The following is a 21521-nucleotide window of genomic DNA, read 5'->3' as shown; positions in this document are numbered from 1 at the left end:
ACAACCGGGAATTTCAGGAAGCGCATGATTTCTCGATATCCGACATCGATATGTTACTCCTATTGCACAAACCGCGAAATATACTGTCATCTCTCTGGAAAAGGGCGAGAGGCGAATCGAATTCCTGTGGAGCAGAAAGAGCATGTGAATCACAATCCTCGCGAATCGCAGTGAAATGGAGAACATACGACAACACGGCCAGCATCCATGACAAGGATCCGGTCGTACCCAATAATAGTCCGAAGTCGATCTAAGCGTTATATCTTAGCTACATCAAGCATGGTGGAACTGGAAAACTTACGAGCTATACACAACAAGGTGCGGTCCTGGAACTCAGACCGAATTGTGTCTTGTATCCTCTTGTCAGTTTGTAGATCCACTGACGCGCTGGATAAGTTATTGATCAGGTACAAATAGACTATCGAGTAAAGCACGGACGTTGCCTCGTCAAGAATCACGACTCGCGAATCCTTCACTAGAGCTCTGGCAAGACTCAGTAGAGACCTTTGACCGAGACTGAGATTCGTTCCTTCCGGCTCAATGACGGTATCGAGCGTAATATAGCCATTACTACTTTCATCAATATCCGTCGCCGAATCGTCTGATTGTCGGTCCTCTATGAGGAACGATCGTCGTAATGCATCCCAAAGGCGTACGTCGTCATAAACGGAAAAAGGATCTAAGGTTGACCTGACCGTCCCTATAATACAAAGCAGTCATTTCGAGGCTCTACATCTTACTTGCGCTTGGCTTACCGCTAAACAATATGGGCTGGGTTGAACATAGAGTCAGCTATCTTGATGTTTTCAAGGAAAGCTCCGTCACACACATCTTGTGGTATAATGGCAATTTTGGTGCGCAAATCTTTCAAGCCAATCTCAGAGATATTGACGCTATGGCGTATTCGAAATAAGTAACTTTTCGGAGAGACAACCTGAAAGCAAACGTACTCGTCTATTTTGATCAGTCCAGAGAACTCCACAATCCGGAGCAAGCACAAAGTAAGCGAAGATTTTCCAGCGCCTGTCCGTGTGTAAGTCGAAGCCATCTCTCAGATATAGAGTCCCCAACATACCTGTGCGACCGACAATGCCAATCTTTTCGCCAGCATCGATAGACAAGTTGACATTATGAAGGACATTCGGAAGCCCAGGCCTGTAGCTCATGCATACGTCGTTGAACCGAATAGCTCCCCGATCAGGCCATTCCTGAGGAGGTTTATGGTTCGGAATCTCGTGCGGAGCTTCTTGGTCGATATAACCGGCGTGACTATAATGTGCAACTGATTTACGCGCACAATTGGTACTTGTATGACCAATATATCACAACAGGACTCACTGCGTTCGACAGAGTTCATGTAGTTCTGAAGAAGGTTCTTAAGCGGCTTGTTTATTAGAAACAGAGAAGTGCACAACCTCAAGTTCGGCTGATTGCCTGGTCATCCTCCCAAGCAATTGTGTGAGTTGGGCTGGAATGAATCAGCGGAGTCACTTAGTGACAGAGTTGTATGCGCACTGGCGTAGGTCAAGACCAATCCAATCTCAGCGGCATTTATACCACCGACTCCAATCACAGAAAATATTGCAATCTGGTCGATGCGTGAGATGGTAGAAGCGACACAATATAAGCCAACCATACAAAGAACACGAGAAATGCTCCCAGGGCATCAAGGCGCACCGCAAGCCACCTAGAAATGCAATAAAGATACAAATTCAATACCGTATTGGAGATATAAGACTTTGCAAACCTTTGATTTGTGACTGTAAGAAACAAAGCACGATTTTCCAGGTCTATATAAAACTTGTTATCTCGGACAAACCGGGGGATCTCTCCGTAGCTTCGAATGGTGGGCAATCCTGGATCGTAGAAAGCCAGTCAACAACACCTACGATGATTTTCATTGGCATACCTGTTAGGGACTCGGAAAAGTGAGAATATAGGAGGGAACGAAGCATAGCATCGAGTCTCTTCACTTCTCTGGCGCTCGCTCTGTAAAAGGAGGCAAAGTACTGGTATCCGAACGCAATGACAAAAACTGCAATGACTGATGATAAAGATTTTCAGTGATCGACATTCACGTTCACATTTCAAGGAAAGCTCTTACGAAAGAAAGGCTCAAGGATGGAAATGATGATCACTGACCCAACAACGTTGGCCATAAGGAGTACAGCTGAAAGAGCGGTGAGCTAGTTGTGAATTAAAGGTTGAATAGATAAGACTTACTCATTTTCATAGAAGCTGGGTTGACGTTTCACGGATGTCCAGATCGAGAATACAGTATTCTTAAAATGAAGCTTACTAGGGAGTTGAATATCCAGGTCTAGTGATAAATGTGAATCAGAACAACTTTGACTGCTAAATCCAAAACGTACTGTCTACGTCCTTTCCAAAAACGCTTTGTACCCTTCCCATCGGCTGAGGAAGATTTTTCTCAGGTTAGCCGTAGATCCCTCACGTTAGGACTAGCCAGCTTACTGTAGTGTCGAAAAATGACATTGGCGCGTACATGACAGCCCGCGTGCCGTCGTTGTGAAGGTTTTTGGAAGCAAAAGTAGACATCATGTCGATAGCAAGACCGCTGAAAAGGAAGATAAGAAGAAAAATTTAACTGGATGGGATGGGATGCTCACAGAACAACTGTGAACATTGCTTGGAAGATCCCAAGAACAGCATAGAGCAACTCGTACAAGGGAAATGACCATCCAAACTGACTATTAAAGACATTTAGCAGGGCATAGTTAACATCTTGTGCATAGAAACTACTCACTTTCCCTCCCACCATACCAGAGTATACGAATTAACAATCTGACTCCCTTGCATCAATAAGATAGACAATGCGATTGAGGGTATAGTGAACCATCCCATTCCCGCGATTAGATAGGTTTTATAAACTGTGAATAAGCGCAGTTGCTCATGACTTGAAACTTCAAGGCGGGTTATTGGAACGTACCAGCCCATGACAAGGAGCCCGTGGTACGCCTTTCCTTGACTATAAGCTTTCCTTCCAGTCTCCCCACCCCAGCACCTTGGCGTTCAACGCGATTAGCCTTTGATTGCATCGCCTCCACTGCAGCTGCATTGACTAATTGTGTCCGGGTTTCAGGAGCAAGTTCACCGCCAAACTCCTTATCGAGACGCGCGAACTCCCCGTTGCAAGAAATAAGATTTACATACGATCCGTGTTCTGCTATTTTTCCTGCGTCCATTGTGTAGATGTAGTCACAGTTGGAGAGAAAATGTAGGGCATGTGTAACGAGGATCACAGTCTTGCCCTCTTTTACCAGGGGATGGATGGCACCATGAAATAGGCTTCTCCCAACGTGAGCATCGACTGGGAAAAGTTTCAATCAGGAGCTTGGTTAGACAAAGTGAGCCATGAATATACCAGCAGAGAGAGGGTCATCGAACAAAATCACGTCCGCGTTGTAATACAGAGCACGAGCGATGTTGACCTGTATTCAAGACTCAGTTTCACTCGGAAGTATAAGCAAGGCATAGACTGCTACATACTCGTTGTCTTTGACCGCCGCTAAGGTTTATACCTTTCTCTCCAATCTTGTAGGAGAAAATTTGGCCTCGCACTTTTTAGGGTAAAACTCAACTTACTTCTGTAAGATCGCCATCGGGTAGCATTTGCAGGTCTGGGATCAAACAAGAACGTTTTAGAGCCCTCCAGTATTTTACCTCTTCAAACGGTTGTCCGAACAGGATATTGTCTCTCTGGTTTAAAAAATCAGTGGTTGGCTTTAATGACAAGTGAAAAGTTACTAACCAGGGAAGCATTCTGGATCCACGCAGTCTGAGGGCAGTATGCTACACGGCCACCAAACGAGAAGTCGCCTGATGTCTTTCTCATTTCTCCAACAAGGCCCTGAAGTAAACTTGACTATAAACGACAACTCAATTGAGCATTCCTGTTACTTTGAGTCGAAGGATGCGTTGAAACTGACCTTTCCACTTCCAACTCGTCCAACAATGGCGACAAGACAACCCCGTTGAACCTTCATATCGACCCCCCGTACTCGAAAAGGATCTGCACTACTCAAAAATTCTCTTTGCAAAGATGCTTTCTTGGAATCTTCAGTGTCTTCGTCATTCGCATCAGGGGTAGCGATAACCTCCCACTCGAAACTAGCATCTGTTACATCTAATGCCAAATCTTGTCCATGGTCTATGACGAAAGGTATGTCGTGGAGTATCTCTGCGTGGAACAGTTTGGAGAGCCGCGAAAAAGCATTCTGGGCGTCTGTTGTTACTGACATAGCACGCGGAAGAAACATCATTGGCTGACGGAGAAGCTTCAAGGGAAAAGCGTATCTTCTGTTAAAGTCGACTCACTACTTCGAGGAAAATAACTAGACTTGCCTGAAACAAGCTCAGGGAGGAAAATATGACGGCGGCGTTGAATTGTCCCCCAGAAGTATGCGCGTATGTGACAAATGAAAGCGTCGCAGCCAACACCGGGACAGAATAAGCGAAGGCAACGCTTTAACGTTGTGCATGAGCTCGATAAGTATATAACAAAAGCACTCTATGATTCTTACTTGACTGATTGCATATGATTCATCCATCTCACTCCCTGCAGTTCATTACGTCTCATTCCAGTTATTCCTGAGGGTTCAGTGAAGTTGGATGAAATAGTAACAATGTGAATGCACTCACGGTCTAAAAATGGTCCTTCGTATGAGAAATATTTAACTACGCGCATCACACCTATAATACTGTAATGTATAACAATGTGTCATTCTCTCATTCCTGCAGACATACCTAGACTCTCCGCAAGTAACTTCGCCCTCTGCTCGGTGAATCTATTCGTGGTCTTGCGGGTTTTGAGCCTATGGGCCATGATTCGTTCTTGAAGTGGAGCCGCAATAGGGAACAGCGCGAACCCCGCCAAAGCTGATGGTCCAAGCTATGTAAAATATGGAGCTATGCCGCCGATCCCTCAAGAAAGACGAACCTGAACAAGCAGGATGATTAAACAAACTAAGACCTGTATGGGAGCAGTCTAGCCTACGAGAAAAAATGTAAACCGTTGGCAAAGGATCGATCGCGTTACTAGTGGGATATCCGCAACATACCGCAATGCTGATTTTGAGGTTTAATCAACTTTGAACAAGAAAAAATCCGTATGTTTACTCACGAACCACTGGGCTGCAGCGTCTATTCGGCTGACCTATCAATGTACACATAGCGTTACATGAGGCCAATGAAAGTCATGGGCAAAACCACGCACATCGGTCGAAATGTGATTAATCAAGTTAGCATTGGGATGCTTGACTCGAGATTTTGCATTAAGAACGACACTCCGCTTGTAGATGGAATTAATCAGAGCTCCTCGCGTAAGAACTCCAGTAATCATTGAACGCCAGAAAAACTGCAGTTAATGACATTATGATCATGATCACGACATTATTGATTGTAACAAACATACTTGATGCTGCGTGAGGCTCGCAAAGACGACGATGACGCCGAGACCTATTGCCATACCTATACCACGACCTACATTAGGTGTAAGAGAACCATTTTCCTTTGCAGATGTACGCTCCTCTGCAAAATTGATGATAGCCTGAGAAGATTGCGGTTGGGAAAGAATACAGATGTACATAACAAGAAATATTTACCTTTGCAAGCAAAGGACTCATCATTTGACCAGTATCACTGAATACCTAGCAAAATATTCAGACAGTGCAGTCATAAGATATGTCGCATTGACCTTGTATATACCAGCAATCCAAAACATGTTTCCGAACACGTCGTTCACACTCCAAGCCAGACTAGGTTCCTTTCTTCCATCAATCTCCCTCCATTGTATTTCCAGTTCCTCTATGCGTTCCCGTCTACTTCCCTTTACAGTAGAACCTAGCTTCAAGGTAGCCTGGATTTGCCATAAAATGCGCTTGAGGATTCCCGGCTTCAATTCCCCAGATGTGAGTTTGATATTCCACTCGTTGGCTGCTTCAGCTCTACGCGCCCAGGCAGCATCTAATTGTTCCGAAAGATAACCTGACTCTTGGCTGTGGTCCATCTTCCACAGATCAGAGGCTTGAAGGGTTCTCTGATAACCCAGGACCTTGAGTTTTTGTGAGCCTTTGACAACGCCACTAAATCAATTAAACGTCACGTACCATGATAGGATTAATCCAAGTAAAGGTCCATTGGGAGAATATAGAAGCGGTGCTAACAGGAATTACCTAGGTAGAACAAGTAGCGTTGATATTGTCTACGAAATATCCGTATACCTCGATCAAAAACATACAGGTACATCATTCAAAGTTTCGGGAGGAGGTGGAGGGAGGTTTTTCGGAAGCCTTGCACCGCGCCTATGTCACTAGTGTGGCTCATGCAGAACATACTTATAGTACATACCAGAATTGCCACCATCGACCCCGAATTCGGACCTTGAGATCACCGGCGTCTAATTCAATACTCTTACCGGTATTTTCATTCTTGCTATGGGTTTGGGAATCATGTTTGTCCGAGATATCCTCTTCCTCGAGCTGAGATTTGGTGTTTGCCGTCGAGTCCACATCTCCGATCTTCTCAGAATGACTGAGGCTCTGCTCGCGGAAATCATCGTTGGATGCCTTGAGGTTGCCATTATTTCCAGCCATTTTTATAAGCTCAGAAGCGAAGACCTTCGACTAGTCTACGACGAAGGAGGGAAAGATGAGCAAAGGGGGAAAGAACGCACGCTGCAACTCGCAATTTTTATAAATAGTTCTTGTACAAGATACGCTTGTGCCGCATTGATCCCGTAACGCACATGTACTTACCGGTCCGAAAAGTTTTTTTCGTCCGGTGGTGAACTCGAGCGAGCAAGAAGATAAGAGGTTAGTATATGGGACGGTGTTCCAAGCTGTTCAAAGTAGGAGTCCGGATAGGAGCCGGGTGTCCTCTTCGTGACCTACCTGGATTGATTTCTTTCTCTATTTCAAAGACAACGATATGATCACACGACAACCTCTCGTGAGGTAGACAGGTAAAATCGACGTGGTTCCAATGGTGAAAAGATCCTGGGACACTTGTCTTTTCCATTTGTGTTAAGCGATTGGATATCCACAAAGGGATATACTCTACCCCTGGGCGGTGAAAGTCAGGTGAAAGTGGATGCTTCCCAGAGGGTAGAATTACCAAGTTGGCGGTGTCAATTTTGAAGCAAGAGTGAGTCACTGTGGGTGTAAAACTACGCATATTAATACTATAACTATGGAACGTTTACATAGGTTTATTGAGGGTTTTTCAGGATCTCGTCTTAAATTCTCCTGCGAGGTCCTACAACTCCCAAACCGGTTAGCCAGCTATCTGGCCACACATTGCAAGCCTTAATGGTAAAAGTTTAGTAAAAGTCCAACGGAGCCACGGCTCGCATTTTTGACCTGGCTTTATAAGCGAGGGTTCATACTTTGCAGTACCTCATCGACATTGGCCATATATGCACCCCAATCATCCCAGCTGAGATCTCCCATCAGATTAAAGACGCAACTGCTAATGGACAATATACGTACCCGGGATCGTTCGGATTTGTATCTTGATTTCTAAGTACGTCGGCGTTGTCTGATACAGTCCCTGTAACATCTTGAGAAATCGCAGAGCCACCTGCCGGTGAGAATAAAGGAGCGGTAAAAGTGGCACGGCTTTCAATTTCTGGAAACATCTAGCAGTTGCTGTTTACTCATTGAGGATTTAAGTAATAAACGTACCTAAAGAGGTTGTATTCAGGCTATCGAACACCAATGTGGGCGAGTAAGTTGAGGATCGATTGTGCAATAGAGAGGTTGCAGATTGGGTTTGCATTGTCATCGATGCGTGGATATGAGGATCAGCATTTGACCGTGTTTGTTGAGAGTTGGACGATGAAGTACCAGCGTCGAAGGACCATTGCTCATCCATAGACCAATCAGTAAAGGATTCGTATATGGGTAGGCTCCCGAGTTCTGAACTATGTGTAGGCAACAAGGACATGCTTTCAAAATCGGTGTCATTATGCGTGCCGGATGACTGGAATGGTGGAGATTGCATCCAGCGAGGTAATGTTGCTGTATCCATTGAGTTGTGGTCGCTTGAGATTTGGCGGTCACAGTACTCCTCTGGGGTGTTGCTACCACGAGCCCGGACACTGGAACTGTCTTCTGTTGTATCGTCTGAAGCAGCTTCCAGAGATCGTTTCATCGAACACGGCCCTGTGTCTGGAGGACACTGGTCGTCGTGAAAATGACTGATAGCTATAATCTCTCTCAGGATGTCACTGTGCGAGCCATTATTAGATCAAGCGCCCTGTTCGGCGATCATAAATAAGATACACACTGGAAACGGCCTGCTTGCTGCCATCTAATAAGCAAGCATCATTAGAGTTGGAATATGGCAAGCTTCTATGTACCAACCGATTTTCATGCAGACTTAATAAATCGATGCATCGATAAACATCCACCAGCTCTTTCCTCACGTCTCTTCCTGTCCCTCTCAACCTACGTCCCCGCCAAACATTGACTAACAGCACTATCGAGGCATTGAATAACGCCATCTAGTGTATTGTTGTATGAATATGCCAATAACGATATCAATGACAGACCGCACCAAGAGATTTGGCATGGCAAGAAGTCCTGCATTCCGTCTTCGTTGAACCTCCATAACGTGACAGCACGACCTCGCCGCATTGGCACATATAGCTAGTGAAGGAAAACTGAGGACTGAGTCCTCCCCTGGACGAGCAATAAAAGGTCTGTGAATTTGTATTTGCACCCAACTGAAACATTGCGTATGAGACAGAGATATCAATGTAAGCAGTGAGGACTCACTAGTATGTTGTGTATAGCATGACTGATTGGCGAAAATGTTCAGAATCTTCTCTGCTGGGGTCCCAACGAACTGAGTCGGGGATATTGATTATTATGTTGGATTGATGTCGCTAAGATATGCTTACGATGTTGGGGAAGCTCATCGATCCATTTGTTCAACGATGAATCCAGTTCTGCCACAGTCTTCTCGTTCCATTGAAGCGCTGTCAGTCCCATTGTTGTCCACATATCTGACCTCCGTATCGAGTACTAAATCACGAACAACTTGAGTAAAATCGGGCATACAGTAGCCACGAAATGAACCCACAATTGTACGCATCGCCAGACCAAGTATATCCATTAGTTTGATCAAACGTACTACATATGATACTCGAGACGGTTTTCCAGGAGGTTGTTGAAATGCTTGGTCAGGATTATCCGGGTTTTCCCAATATTCATCGTCGCAGTCTATTGGAAGATCTATGTCAAAACTATATACACAGTAAGTTCAGGATGTCCTTAGACGGTCGACTCCCAGCACGCACTCTTCTATCCCAATACTTCTTGGTCTTCCCAAAAACGCGCTCGTAAAAATATCCATTACATATAGCATCCAGAAAGCGCGTTTCCATAGTTCACTCTCTACTGTGGGTTTTGCATCATGTTGTTTTTTCCGATGAGCACCGACATCTTGAGCGAAACGCACTCCAATAGAAACAAGGATCCAACATATTTCAGGGGTGGAACTTGATTGCATAAAGAAGACATAAATCTAAAAGATGGAGAGTAAGACTTCGGAGATAAGAAGGACGATTGGCCTAAGTGATATACCTGATATAATTGTATTTCATACAGACTTGGAGGTGCTGTGAACGTTCGTCTCACTGGTTGAATCTGTCGAATCCATTTCCATCCGATCGACTGTTCACTAGCACCATGAGTTGAGCCCATTTCATGACTTTGATTAACCCCGTCCTCATAGATCCTCTCATCATGAGAAAATCTAGCGCCCAATGAACACACTGCCAGCACGAGCGCACCAAAATTCCTATCCTCACGATGAAGATCTAGAGATATAGACCGGAGAAACAAGGGTTCATGGAGGATTGGGAAGTAGGCGTTTACGTGAGTAAAATACAAAGAAGCAAGAGAGTTGATAAGGTCCGCATCAGGAAAAACAAAAGGTGGTGTATCATCTTCAGGAAGATTTTGCCACTGAAGAGGGAGTAAGTAGGTTGATACGAATGTCAAAGCATTCATTCCCAGAAAGACCTACCGGATGTATAATCCAGAACTCTGGTCGTTTGTAATCTGAATCTACACCTTCGTAGTCGTTTTGTTCTTTTGAAGAATCCTCATTTGACGATGAAATGGAAGAGTTTGAATACTCGTTCTTGATGTCTATAGCAGTTTTGACCAACATAAGACTGCTGGATCCGCCGAAATGACGATCCTTTGCGTTTGCAAATGTAAGACGTTGGAGGTGTTCACTGAGTCCTTCAATGGCATGGACGTCTGAGTCTAAATATGATCCTGGAGGTGGATTGGAGACAAGTTGTAGTCGGTTGACAGCAAGAAGAGTTTCTTCAGGGGAAAACCGACTGGTGGAATCTTGTGTAGGAGAAAATACCGAAAGAGTGGAGGAGGTGCTAGTCGTCAGTTGACTGAGCCGCAGGCGAAGTGCGGAAATTTCTTCATCTAGGGTTTGAATGTGTTCCGCGAGGTGGAAGAGGAGCTTGTTGATTGCTGCAGGTTCAGTCGGAGGTTGGTATGTACCTGAGAGGATGGAGCTGACTACAGATTTTGCCGATCGTTGGCCTCGGGGCGTACTAGAGTTGTGGGCGAAAAGTTATGTACACATGAGTCGGAAGATGTTCTGTACAGGTACTCACCCCTTTGGTGGACCGCGCTTCTACATAAGAGTAAGCCATGGGAGATTCTCGCGTTCCAAGCCCACTTACCTTTCTGGCCGAAGCAGCGAGATGGGTACATTCAACTTGGAATGCAATACATGAAGAACAAATGTTACCGGGTCTACTGGCGCTATCACCTGGAGATAATAAATGAGCGGACGTCGACGTCGGGTTGGAAGCAATTTACATCGCTGTTTCCTGATTTTACAGTGGTCGCATGAATTTTGCAGGCGACGTTTCTTGTATAATACTTGTTCTTCGCCTTCAGACATGGGAAAGGAATTACATGTACTATGTAGTAGCTAGCAAAGCTGTTCTAAATAATCCGGCGCCAATTGTCCTGGGCGCTCCGGGCCGGCTGCGCAGCTTGCACGTCTTTTCCAGTTCAGAAGTTCAGATCTTCAGAACTAACCCGCATCGTCCCTCCTTCTTCCATTAATCTTCTTCCAAATTCTTTTACTGGCCTCAAACTTTCTTCACGACCTACTTACATTGACACAGGCTGATGTCTGGTAACTTTCGAGCGCGCCGGCCAGCTTCACCGCCTCCAGGAGCTGGTTACCCTCCGTCGACAGCAGTGCCATTAACAGCAGTACGATTCCCGCATCCTCGGCAAGACCATTTGGATGCAGATGCTCGAAGAGAGGCAGCCTCTAAGGGCTTTGCGCCTGGGAGACTCAAATCTAACATTTCCTCTGGGGGGCTCAGTATAACTTCTGGCGAAGTAAAGCTGTTAATTGGTCTAGTCCTAGTGGCAGCAGCGGTCAGGCTTTATAGAATTTCGAGACCGAATAGTGTCGTGTGAGCCGATATCGTTCTGGAGCTGACACTTACTCATGATCTTTCTAGTTTTGATGAAGTTCACTTTGGCAAATTTGCCAGCAGATACATCAAAACACAGTATTTCGTGGATGTACATCCCCCGCTGGCGAAACTTCTCATCACTCTTGCTGCTTTTCTATTCGGATACGACGGTCATTTTGATTTCAAGGATATTGGAAAGTGAGTGATTACTGAGTAACTGTCGAATTAGGATCTGAACGTAGCCCAGAGTGTATGAAAATGTTCCATACGTTGCAATGCGCATGGTGCCAGCTCTTCTTGGAGTTGCTACTGTTCCTCTTGCCTACCTCACTCTTCGTGCACTCGACTGCCGAGCTACTACTTCTCTAGTCGCTGCTCTCTTCATTACATTTGAGAATGGACTAGTAACGCAGTCACGACATATTCTACTTGACTCTCCACTCATTTTCTTTACATCGCTCTCAATATTTTCCTGGGTCGGGTTTTGCAACGAAGATAAACACAAGCCCTTCACAGACTCATGGTGGACCTGGCTCGTTCTTTCCGGACTCTCTCTCGGTGCCGTCGTCAGTTGTAAATGGGTTGGCCTATTCACGATCGCCACCGTGGGATTCAGCACGATCTATCAGCTTTGGGTCCTTATAACCGATATCCGGATTCCACCCAAGTTATTCATTAGACACTTTGCCGCTCGAGCGCTATGTTTAATTGTCATCCCCGTCCTGTTTTACATGACCATGTTTCAAATTCATTTCTTGATTCTGGGCAGCTCGGGAGAGGGAGATGGATTCATGAGCTCCGAGTTTCAGCACACACTTGGCGGCAGGGGCATGGAAGACACGTTTGCTGGTCAGTATCGCATATTCCCGGTAACGCTTGAATTTCACCATTTTCTCAGATGTCGCCCTTGGTTCTGAGGTGACCTTTCGACACGTCAATACACAAGGAGGATATCTGCACTCTCATCCCTCTGTTTACCCTGGTGGCTCCAAACAGCAACAGATCACGCTCTATCCTCATCGAGACCACAATAACGATTGGCGCATTGTCAACGCCACACATATCGACCCACCCGTTATCTCAGAATCTCCCAACGGTCTCCGATACATCACCCCCGGAATGCGCATCAAGCTCCGCCATATTTCTACGGAAAAAATGCTTCACTCGCACGATATTCGTCCTCCGGTCTCTGAAGTTGAGTTCCAAAACGAGGTCTCGGCCTATGGCGCACCGGGGTTCCAGGGTGATGCGAATGACGATTGGATTCTGGAGATTGACGAGGTCGCCAGTAGAGATAGGAGAGATCGGGAGGCCGTAAAAAGGTTGAGGACATTAAGGACCAAGTTTAGGCTGAGGCATGCGTTGACTGGGTGCTATTTATTCTCCCACAAGGTCAAGTTGCCAGAATGGGGATTCGAACAGCAGGAGGTGACTTGTAATAAGAATGCGGTTCGGGCAAATTCATTGTGGTTTGTGGAGACGGCGATGCATCCGGATCGTAAGTATAGACCTTGTTTGGCCTTTTGGAATTTTTCAGTAATTCTTTCCGTCATAACAGTCCCCGCCGATGCCCCAAAAGTGAATTATCGTCTTCCTGGGTTTTTTGCCAAGTTTCTCGAGTTGCAGCAAGTTATGTGGACAACCAATGCTGGATTGACAGATAGGCATCTATTCGATTCAAGACCAGATGCCTGGCCAAGATTGAGAAGAGGAATTGTGAGTAGATTATGAATCCTTCTGGTATCCCGAGACCAGCTCATAACGTTTTCTAGAATTTCTGGGTGAAAGACCATCGCCAGATCTACCTTATCGGCAATCCTATGGTGTGGTGGTTGAGCACACTTGCTGTTGTGGCGTATGTGGGTGTTCGTGGTTTGTTGATCCTGAGAGAGAAGCGAGGATTCAAAGATTTCAACAATTGTACGTCCATTCCCCGTTCACCCATACGCAAGGAGTCGTCACTCATTTTTTTCATTTGCAGCCACTGTCGTAAAATATGACGGCGTCTGTGGCTTCCTGTTCATGGGCTGGGCCTTGCACTACGGTCCCTTCTGGATCATGGGTCGTCAACTTTTTCTGCACCACTACTTCCCGGCGCTCTACTTTGCCATCCTCCTCTCTTGTGGAATTTTCGATTTCGTAACCTCTTCTCTTCGGCCCAAAATTCGACTACAAATCGCTGCGGTATTGTGTATACTCGCAATATGGAACTTCTCAAAGTTCAGTCCATTGGCATATGGGACTCCGTGGACGAAACAAAGCTGCGAGGCGGCCAAGTGGGGCAAACATTGGGATTTCTCGTGTAATGATTTCCTTGACAATGTGAGTAGAATTCACTATGAAACTTCGGTTGCTGATCGTGGTTCATTACAGTTATCGCAATACAATACCGGAGCAGCACCACCTACACCATCCAAGGCCATCGTTCAAACCACTATAAGCGATCCCTTCCGTGGTGAAATTGTTGTTGAAGACAAAGCCGCTGCTCAGCGACAACAAGAGCAACAAGGTGAGCTCCATCTAATAATATTATGAACGAAATGTTCACGAAGAATTCAATCTGTCGAAAAAGCTGAAGAGGAAGAAAACACGTCTGTCTACATTCCCAAAGCTGAGCCAGGGCGAGACGTCTTTGCAGAAGCGCCAGTAAAGGATATCCGCAGCCAAAACGTTCCGCAACCACCAAAAGCTCCCCAAGAGGACGAAGAGAAGCTAATCAGCTCTGTCATACCACAGTCCCCTGATATGGAACAGCACGACAATAACAAAGTTGCAGAGGGGGAAGAGACAGTCGGAGAGGGAAAGTACATTGGGAACACAGCCAAGAATGACAAACTCCAAATGAATGCTGAAAAAGAGCCTGAGAAGGTGCAGATTCAAACTTCATCACCTGTACCGCCAGAAGAAGATGTGGAAGGCATGGACCCTGTGATATTACCAGCTTTGAACGACGAAAAAGCCAAAGAGAATGGGCCCCTAGGCGAAGCTGACGCCGCCGCGGATAAAGTGGCAAAAGAGTTGTTCCCGGAAGAGGCAGAGTAAGTGTTTACGCCCTTCAAAGTATGTAATGCGTTGTACTGTTCGGCTTGGCTCATTGGAAATGTGTATATTTATCGTATGGCTATGAATAGTACAGATTACACTAATAGTTACTGGAAGAAAATACGAAACCACTTCTCTTTCTCGTCCTGTTTCGTCCTGCCCATAACGGAACATTTTCAGCCGGGTTCTCTATGTCTATCTGTACGATTCATTCCGTCGATGACGGTAATGGATTAACTTTCTTCAGAGGTTGGAGGTCGGAACGGTCGGAGGGTATAATCGTTCAGCGCTTATTAGCCAAATTTGGTCAATGTCTATTCAAGGTTGGTGCTGGACTTTCGACGATACACTCAGAATCAACTAGTCAATTTCCAAACTCGTCTCGACCATCTTCTGATAAAGCACCCAAAAAGGATCGGGAGTGGCAGAATTTGAAGCTGAACGTTCCGAACTTTCCGAGCCCGATTGCCTGAACCACCCGTCCTGTTCCGAGCGATCATGACTTCAGCTCGAAACCCCCTCAACTCAGATTTCCGTGTAATGTCGCGTCAAATAATTGGGCTCTATGCCCTCAACATTAATCCGAAAGACACAGCACTGTAAACTCATTCGGCAGCCTTTGCAAAGGTAGCTTGTATAAAAGTCTGCTACCAAATGGCCGTAAAATTCAACAGTTACTGTGGTACGCGTTCTTTTCGAGCTTGATCAGTAGGACAAGTATCTCCTAATGCGTTTATCTACTGGACAGTCTTCAAGCCTTCCAAGTTATCTATTCATGTCGTCTGTTTCAAGTGTCAGCAATGAACAAAGCGCGTCAAGATCTTCTAAACCTCGAGGTCCATACACAGCAAGAGGACAATCATGCTCTAACTGCAGGTCAGCGTTCATCACTTCTTGAATTATTTTTCTCATTAAAATGACGGCTCAGGAGGCGCAAGATTGTGGGTTCACGAATACTCGGTTAGATTTGATTTGATCATCTAACCTTTCCCCTTCTTCCTTCTTACAGAAATGTGATGGCAAACGACCAACATGTTCACAATGTATGCGCTCTTCTAGTCCCACTGAACAGATGGTATGCGAGTATACCGCCACAAATCGTTCCGAAATACAGGCATTAGAAGCAAATATAAAGGTCTTACAAAATCGCATCCGTGAGTTGGAGGTTGTACAAGAGACTGACGATGCTGGTGTCACGCTGTATCAACCCTACGCAGCTTCGTCGGCTCCAGCACCCTTGTTGGAGGATGAATTTCATACTGGAGTATCAGGTGGTAAGTGTCCAGTTGGCAGACTGGATTGTAGCCTATCGCTCACATTTTTACTTTGATTAACTTTGTTGGCAGGCCAATTACAGGTATGACCGTCAGAACCATTTTATGTCTTCATCCTCACGCGTTAACAGGAAACTGACGAAAATATGTCCCAACCATTGTACGTTCAGCCAATCCGTGAATCAGATTTACCACTGAACTCGAGATTGGCAGCCTTGATATATTTCTTCGTTATTCTACCGAACTGGGTTTTTTTCTTCATATCCCACGATTTCGAGACTCTATGTCGCTTCCTAAAGGGAGTCCGGGAAGACCTTCTGAGGGTTTAATCAGCACGGTATACCTTCTAGGCTTTCATCTTTCGGGATTGAATGTGGGAGATGTCCAACAAAGAGAACAAGCCTACCTATCACGCGCCCTCCTCGATGTCGCTAACATTCTGTCGTCCCCACATCGCGATAGAACTGTGCATGCCATACAAGCAGAGATCTTACTTGCTGGACACTTCTTTAGCACGGGTCGCATTCTAGAGGGTAAATATCACCTTCACGCCGCTCTCTCCATCACAATTGCCGCAAAGCTGCACAAGATTCGTTCTCAGAATACAGATCCCGGTTTTCCCGGAATGTCTTCATCAGATATCTTTGGCAATATTTCGCAGTTAGATGTTCCGCTAGATCAAATTGCTGAGGGTGAACGGATTAATGCATTTTGGACAACATTCACTATGAGTAATTGTTGGGCTGTCGCAGCTGATTCCCCTCAAAATTTCATAGTAGAAAGCTTTGGGCCAACTGTTGATACACCTTGGCCGCTTGATATGGATGGGTATGAACAGGTATGACTTCATATTTATCGGTCTACGTCCGGAGCTTCATTGGATATCCATTCTAGGGTCTCTTACCCTTTAATATTCTGGGAAGGGAGACAGTGACCAGGTTCCTCGAGCAAAATTCAACTTTCACGTTAGGAGATAATTCTTTCATCTCCATGTATGCAAAATCTTCCATACTTCTTGTCCGTGCAGCTACTCTCTCAGCAATTTATCGTACCGGTATGCAAAATTGACTCATCTCAATTTTGAATGAATGGACTTATAGCACTACTTCTTCCTTCAGATATGTGGCAACAAAGAGCTGAGATTTTTTCGGTTCAATTTACTGCATTGGATAACTTGCTGAGCTCTTTCAACTCAAGTTTAATTCCTTTGAGCCAGAATGCCCCGGCTTCATCCGAGTACTTTTCATATGCCTTTGTTACACACCTAACAACAAAGGCTGCCATCATTACCCTGCATAGCAAGCTCAGGGATATTTCATCTGAATCTGCAGAGAAGGTGCTCTCGGCGGCAGAGGCCTGTACAGATATGATAGCAGGAAATATCAGTTCGGACTCTACAGCACATGCAAATCCACTTCTCCCGTCATTGTGGATGACAGTAGGTCAAGTTTTGATTGAAGAGCTCCGCAGACTTAGATCTGAGCACCAGTTTCGAGCAGTCGCTCGAGCTCCAGGAAGGGAAGAGGCTGTCGATGTAAAGTTACAGCAGGTCCTTACCACTATGAGGCACACTCCTGCTCATTCTCCATTGAATGGTGAGATTGGCGTCTGATAGCTAGAAGCTGTACTAACGAGGATCATATAGATTATATGTTCTCGAAACTGCAGGAAGCATACCGCAATCTTTGATTGTCTTGCATCCAAAACCTTAAAATCACATTTTAGGTTCAAATAGAATTGGTTACTGTATATCAGTTAGATAGATACTTTATAAATGTCGGTCCAGGGTTTCGAAATTTCATAGAGCAAAAATACTTAGACATGTAAATGATTATCAAATACAATAGCAGGTGTTTGGTATAGTCAGCTTTGCCCGGACCAAAAGCGGAATCCGAATCGATTTCGGCGCTCCGCTTTTTTTCGTCTTCTTCATCGACATCGTAGTAATCTTTCTATGGAGGTGATTTCTATCGGTATACTTGGTAAGCCTCGCCTTGTGAATATATCGTCAGTTTCTCTTATGTAATCAGCGTTGCAGGGTGCCTTTGCTGAGCATGAGGCCTCACTGAATAGGCTCGATTTGAACAACAGGAAGCTCAACGTTGTTTTTGTACGCACTCCAGATGATCTCTCACGGTGCGATGCTCTGATAATACCTGGAGGAGGTCTGCCATCAGTTTCTGCAAGGTTTAATCAAGTATTCACATCTCCTTTCAGAATCCACTACGATCGCGTTACTGGCACGACTAGCTGGATTGTCAGAACCTCTAAAGGAGTTTACCAGAACTAAGCCAGTATGGGGAACCTGCGCCGGAGCTATATTGCTTTCACAATCTGTGGTTGGAGCGAAAAAAGGAGGGCAAGAACTCCTTGGTGGAATGTCGATAAAAATCGCGCGGAACGGATGGGGTTCCCAGGTATGTCGGAGAATTTTTTCAGCGTTTACTTTCTTGATAATTAATTTTCTTACAAGGTAGAGTCTTTCGAAGTTCCCTTGGAGCTAAACGGTATCAAAGAATCCACACGACCATTTCAAGCCTTCTTTATACGCGCTCCAGTCAGCCATCTCTCATCCTGATTGGTTATCATTCGGCTGAACCAGATATTAGGTAGTCCTCGAGCTCTCGTCTCTCCACGATGAATCACCAATCACAGTCGTGGCCCGCATTCCTCTCAACCTGCTTCCACCTTCTCTGATCGAAGAAAACATGACAGAAGATGATCCCCGGACCGTTGTCGCGCTCCGTCAAGGTCGCCATCTGCTCACCACCTTCCATCCGGAATTGACTGAAGATGACCGATTCCACGAATACTTCGTCCAAAGTTGTGTGCTTACACAATAAGTAAGTCGTACTTGTGATTACTTGTATTCGTACTTGATAAGTACCCACATATAGAACAACCATCAGGATTTCCATGCGATTCGTGTGCCAGTTGAATACTGTATCCATATGCATTGTATACTGCGGTATCTTCTCGACACATCCCCTGTGCCTGAGAATACACACTCTATATACTTTGCGTATCGCACTCTGCAAAGATTCTCGGACAAACTAAACTTTCGGAGGAGCAACAACTCCTAGAAATAGAAGTGGACCAGCTGTCTTATCATCAATGAAGTAACGCGTGTGACTGCCTTGACTGTGTTTGGCTTTCAGCGTGTCCATCAATGACTTCTATGTATCTGATGACGCTGTGATCTTCCACGTATCACTCTAGTACTATATAATGGTGAGCTGTTGTCGCGAGAAACCCTCAACGGCCCCTGGTTATCGCAACCATGTTTCCTCAGGTTTTTCAGGTGGTTCTACTAGTGCTCACGTTGCTATCGGGTACCGATGCACGTCGGATGAGAAAAAGTGAGCTGCATGCTCGACAGCAAGAAGCAGCAAAACGTTTCCAAGAAAGAGCGGCGCCGGTAACTTCTGGACCTCATGTAGAGAGACGTTCCGGCGTGCAAAACATCACATTCTCTAATCCGAAAGCTTCTGGTGAGGTCAAGCAGAAATCACAAACTAAACTAATTATCTCTATCTCCAGAGTTTTGGGTGGATGGTTCGAATTTCCCTGAAGTAGATTTTGACATTGGACCAAGTTGGGCAGGATTGTTGCCTATATCATCCTCTCCAGACGAAACTCGGAAGGTGTGCGAATGGACTCATTTGCGATCAAAGCACCATTGATGGATCTCCTAGTTGTTCTTCTGGTTTTTCCCTCCTGGTCCCGAAGGGAGTCTGGATGACCTTATATTTTGGTATTCGTCAATTTTTGCCTTCTGAAACATCAATTTAATAGTAGTTCGCAGGACGAATGGTGGACCCGGGTGTTCTTCTTTGGAAGGAATCCTGCAAGAAAACGGAGTATGATTCTCATCCATTATGCAATCTATGATACTCAAAGTTTATGAAGCCGTTTTCGTGGAGCTGGGGAACTGCTCAACCCATTGTCAACGAGCAAAGTTGGACCAATCTATCCAGCGTGTTGTGGGTCGAGCAACCAGTCGGAACGGGTTTCTCACAGGGAACACCCAATATTACGGTATACCAATCAAGATCTACAATGTTGATTTTTCATTTTAACGTGAACTACAGAACGAGAATGATCTAGCAGAACAACTAGTCGGATTTTTCAATCAGTTTTTGGACATCTTTTCTGAATTGAAGGGAAAGAATTTCTGGTTGACGGGTGAAAGTGTACGTACCACATACATTCCTGCTTTAGTATTACTGCGTTTGCTTATACATTATAATTATAGTACGCTGGGATGTATGTTCCCTGTAAGCCAATGTGCATGCCTCTGGCGAGCGTCAAATCCTGAAATGTAGTCACAGATGTTGCGAACTTTATCTACGAGAATCCGGGTATAGTGGATTTAAACCTCAAGGGTATCTGGGTCTCGGATCGTAGGTATTCTTCTTGTTTTGCGAATGTGTCATTCTCATCGTCAATATAGCTGTGCTTGGATGGGACGTCGTGCAAGAGCAAATCCCGGCAGTGGATTTCGTGCACAAATACGAAAATGTCTTTGCTCTCAGGTGAGCTGACGAGTCGACCAATGCTCAAGGTGATACTCATTCCTATTCCAGTGAAACCGTAATGGCCCAGCTCGACGCTACTGCTGAGAAGTGCAACTACACAGGTTATGTGGACAAATTTGTAACTTTCCCTCCTGCTGGCCCGCTCCCACTTCCTGGAGACTCTACGGAAGCTGCTCGCGGGTGTGACGTCTGGGATACCATCTTTGACGAAGCATTGGCCGTCAACCCGGCATTCAACATCTACCGAGTCTTCGATGTGTTTCCGATTCTATGGGATGTTCTTGGATTCCCGTGCGTGTCACTTTTCTTGCCCCGATCTTCTTGTTGCTGATCGCACTCCAGTGGTTCCTTCCCCGACGTTCAACTTTCGCCGTTGTACTTCGACCGAGAGGACGTCAAATTGGCCATCCACGCACCAGTCGACGTTGACTGGACTGAATGTTCTAATGTGGATGTTTTCCCTCGTGGGGATTCAAGTCTTCCCCCAGCATTTACGGTTCTTCCGAATGTCATTGAGAAGAGTGAAAGATCTGTGATTGCCCATGGACTGGCCGACTTCATTCTGATTGCTGAAGGGTGTGTTCGCCTCGCAATCATCTATACGTTTCTACAGCGACTGACGTTATGAATTGTGATCTAGAGCGAGAATCGTGATTCAAAAGTAAGTTCGATCAACAGTCAAGTACAAATTGTTGACCCGTCAACATCCAGTATGACTTGGGGAGGCTTGCAAGGTTTCCAAACACCCATTGCGAATGACAGTCTCATCGTTGGAGGAGTCTCGCTCGGAACTTCTCATACTGAACGGAACTTGACATTTGTTGAGGTAGTCCAGAGTGGCCATATGTTCGTAGCTTGCTCATCTCGATATCAACCTACTCTTACCCGTGTACTCTTCATACGCAGGATTCCTCAATTCTCTCCTCTTGTGCGTGTTTCTCATTACTCATCTTGCACGCGCATTGACTTTTTGATCCATACAGGCTGCATTCCAAGTCATGCAATTCCTGTTGGGATTTAGAGAATCACCCACCGATTAGAAGAATCAATAATAATAATAAGAGTTTCCCAATGGTTATATCTACTTTGTACAAACTGTATAGGATTGCTTGAATTCGAAAATCATGGGGGACTTCCTGTCGTCTTGTATCAAGCACACTGTATGTTGTCGCA

The 21521-nt window shown here is 45.4% G+C and overlaps 6 protein-coding genes across 6 annotated transcripts; 4 read left to right on the top strand and 2 right to left on the bottom strand.

Moving 5' to 3' along the window:
- Positions 1-13: 13 nt before the first annotated feature.
- Positions 14-6614, bottom strand: C8R40DRAFT_1043910 (ABC protein; the record flags this gene model as incomplete). The annotated part of the gene is made up of 40 exons (XM_046224197.1): positions 14-124; positions 189-250; positions 302-387; positions 439-700; positions 756-771; positions 830-893; positions 951-1023; positions 1076-1282; positions 1339-1363; positions 1416-1468; positions 1516-1588; positions 1639-1687; positions 1748-1856; positions 1910-2044; positions 2105-2170; positions 2224-2238; positions 2300-2320; positions 2373-2415; positions 2476-2578; positions 2631-2711; positions 2768-2891; positions 2951-3331; positions 3386-3452; positions 3511-3555; positions 3607-3720; positions 3773-3886; positions 3951-4298; positions 4357-4486; positions 4545-4611; positions 4663-4713; positions 4768-4912; positions 4961-5008; positions 5144-5176; positions 5237-5377; positions 5435-5569; positions 5625-5669; positions 5717-6073; positions 6129-6194; positions 6260-6311; positions 6370-6614. 40 exons carry the CDS (start codon positions 6612-6614, stop codon positions 14-16), a joined length of 4362 nt encoding a protein of 1453 aa, XP_046086940.1.
- Positions 6615-7146: 532 nt separating this feature from the next.
- On the bottom strand, positions 7147-10994 carry C8R40DRAFT_1101464 (fungal-specific transcription factor domain-containing protein). Its single transcript, XM_046227951.1, has 15 exons — positions 10878-10994; positions 10739-10827; positions 10670-10689; positions 10054-10606; positions 9609-9992; positions 9323-9549; positions 9106-9268; positions 8924-9047; positions 8799-8868; positions 8578-8746; positions 8385-8524; positions 8308-8331; positions 7704-8248; positions 7509-7647; positions 7147-7455 (listed from the first exon to the last, which is right to left on the bottom strand). Exons 1-15 carry the CDS (start codon positions 10960-10962, stop codon positions 7386-7388), a joined length of 2802 nt encoding a protein of 933 aa, XP_046086939.1. The 5' UTR covers positions 10963-10994; the 3' UTR covers positions 7147-7385.
- Positions 10995-11046: 52 nt separating this feature from the next.
- Positions 11047-14843, top strand: C8R40DRAFT_1272150 (Dolichyl-phosphate-mannose-protein mannosyltransferase-domain-containing protein). Its single transcript, XM_046234066.1, has 9 exons — positions 11047-11491; positions 11540-11692; positions 11742-12343; positions 12393-12992; positions 13053-13210; positions 13267-13414; positions 13476-13816; positions 13868-14003; positions 14067-14843. The coding sequence occupies exons 1-9, from the start codon at positions 11196-11198 to the stop codon at positions 14534-14536; spliced, it is 2904 nt and encodes a 967-aa protein (XP_046086938.1). The 5' UTR covers positions 11047-11195; the 3' UTR covers positions 14537-14843.
- Positions 14844-15053: 210 nt separating this feature from the next.
- On the top strand, positions 15054-17627 carry C8R40DRAFT_162521 (uncharacterized protein). Its single transcript, XM_046234218.1, has 10 exons — positions 15054-15218; positions 15285-15412; positions 15465-15477; positions 15546-15810; positions 15883-15893; positions 15942-15970; positions 16024-16648; positions 16705-16864; positions 16929-17405; positions 17456-17627. The coding sequence occupies exons 2-10, from the start codon at positions 15312-15314 to the stop codon at positions 17497-17499; spliced, it is 1725 nt and encodes a 574-aa protein (XP_046086937.1). The 5' UTR covers positions 15054-15218; positions 15285-15311; the 3' UTR covers positions 17500-17627.
- Positions 17628-17764: 137 nt separating this feature from the next.
- C8R40DRAFT_1160412 (SNO glutamine amidotransferase) lies at positions 17765-18653 on the top strand (the record flags this gene model as incomplete). Its single annotated transcript, XM_046230015.1, has 5 exons — positions 17765-17792; positions 17841-17975; positions 18028-18227; positions 18284-18367; positions 18420-18653. 5 exons carry the CDS (start codon positions 17765-17767, stop codon positions 18651-18653), a joined length of 681 nt encoding a protein of 226 aa, XP_046086936.1.
- A 437-nt stretch (positions 18654-19090) lies between these two features.
- Positions 19091-21388, top strand: C8R40DRAFT_1044129 (alpha/beta-hydrolase; the record flags this gene model as incomplete). The annotated part of the gene is made up of 15 exons (XM_046224214.1): positions 19091-19301; positions 19351-19454; positions 19506-19564; positions 19616-19670; positions 19720-19848; positions 19902-20003; positions 20066-20087; positions 20142-20213; positions 20264-20345; positions 20397-20639; positions 20691-20926; positions 20991-21009; positions 21060-21194; positions 21255-21276; positions 21332-21388. 15 exons carry the CDS (start codon positions 19091-19093, stop codon positions 21386-21388), a joined length of 1548 nt encoding a protein of 515 aa, XP_046086935.1.
- Positions 21389-21521: the final 133 nt, after the last annotated feature.

Source organism: Lentinula edodes, assembly GCF_021015755.1.
Source record: "Lentinula edodes strain Le(Bin) 0899 ss11 chromosome Unknown C8R40scaffold_15, whole genome shotgun sequence".
NCBI lineage: Eukaryota > Fungi > Basidiomycota > Agaricomycetes > Agaricales > Omphalotaceae > Lentinula > Lentinula edodes.
This window is presented reverse-complemented; position numbering and strand designations above follow the sequence as displayed.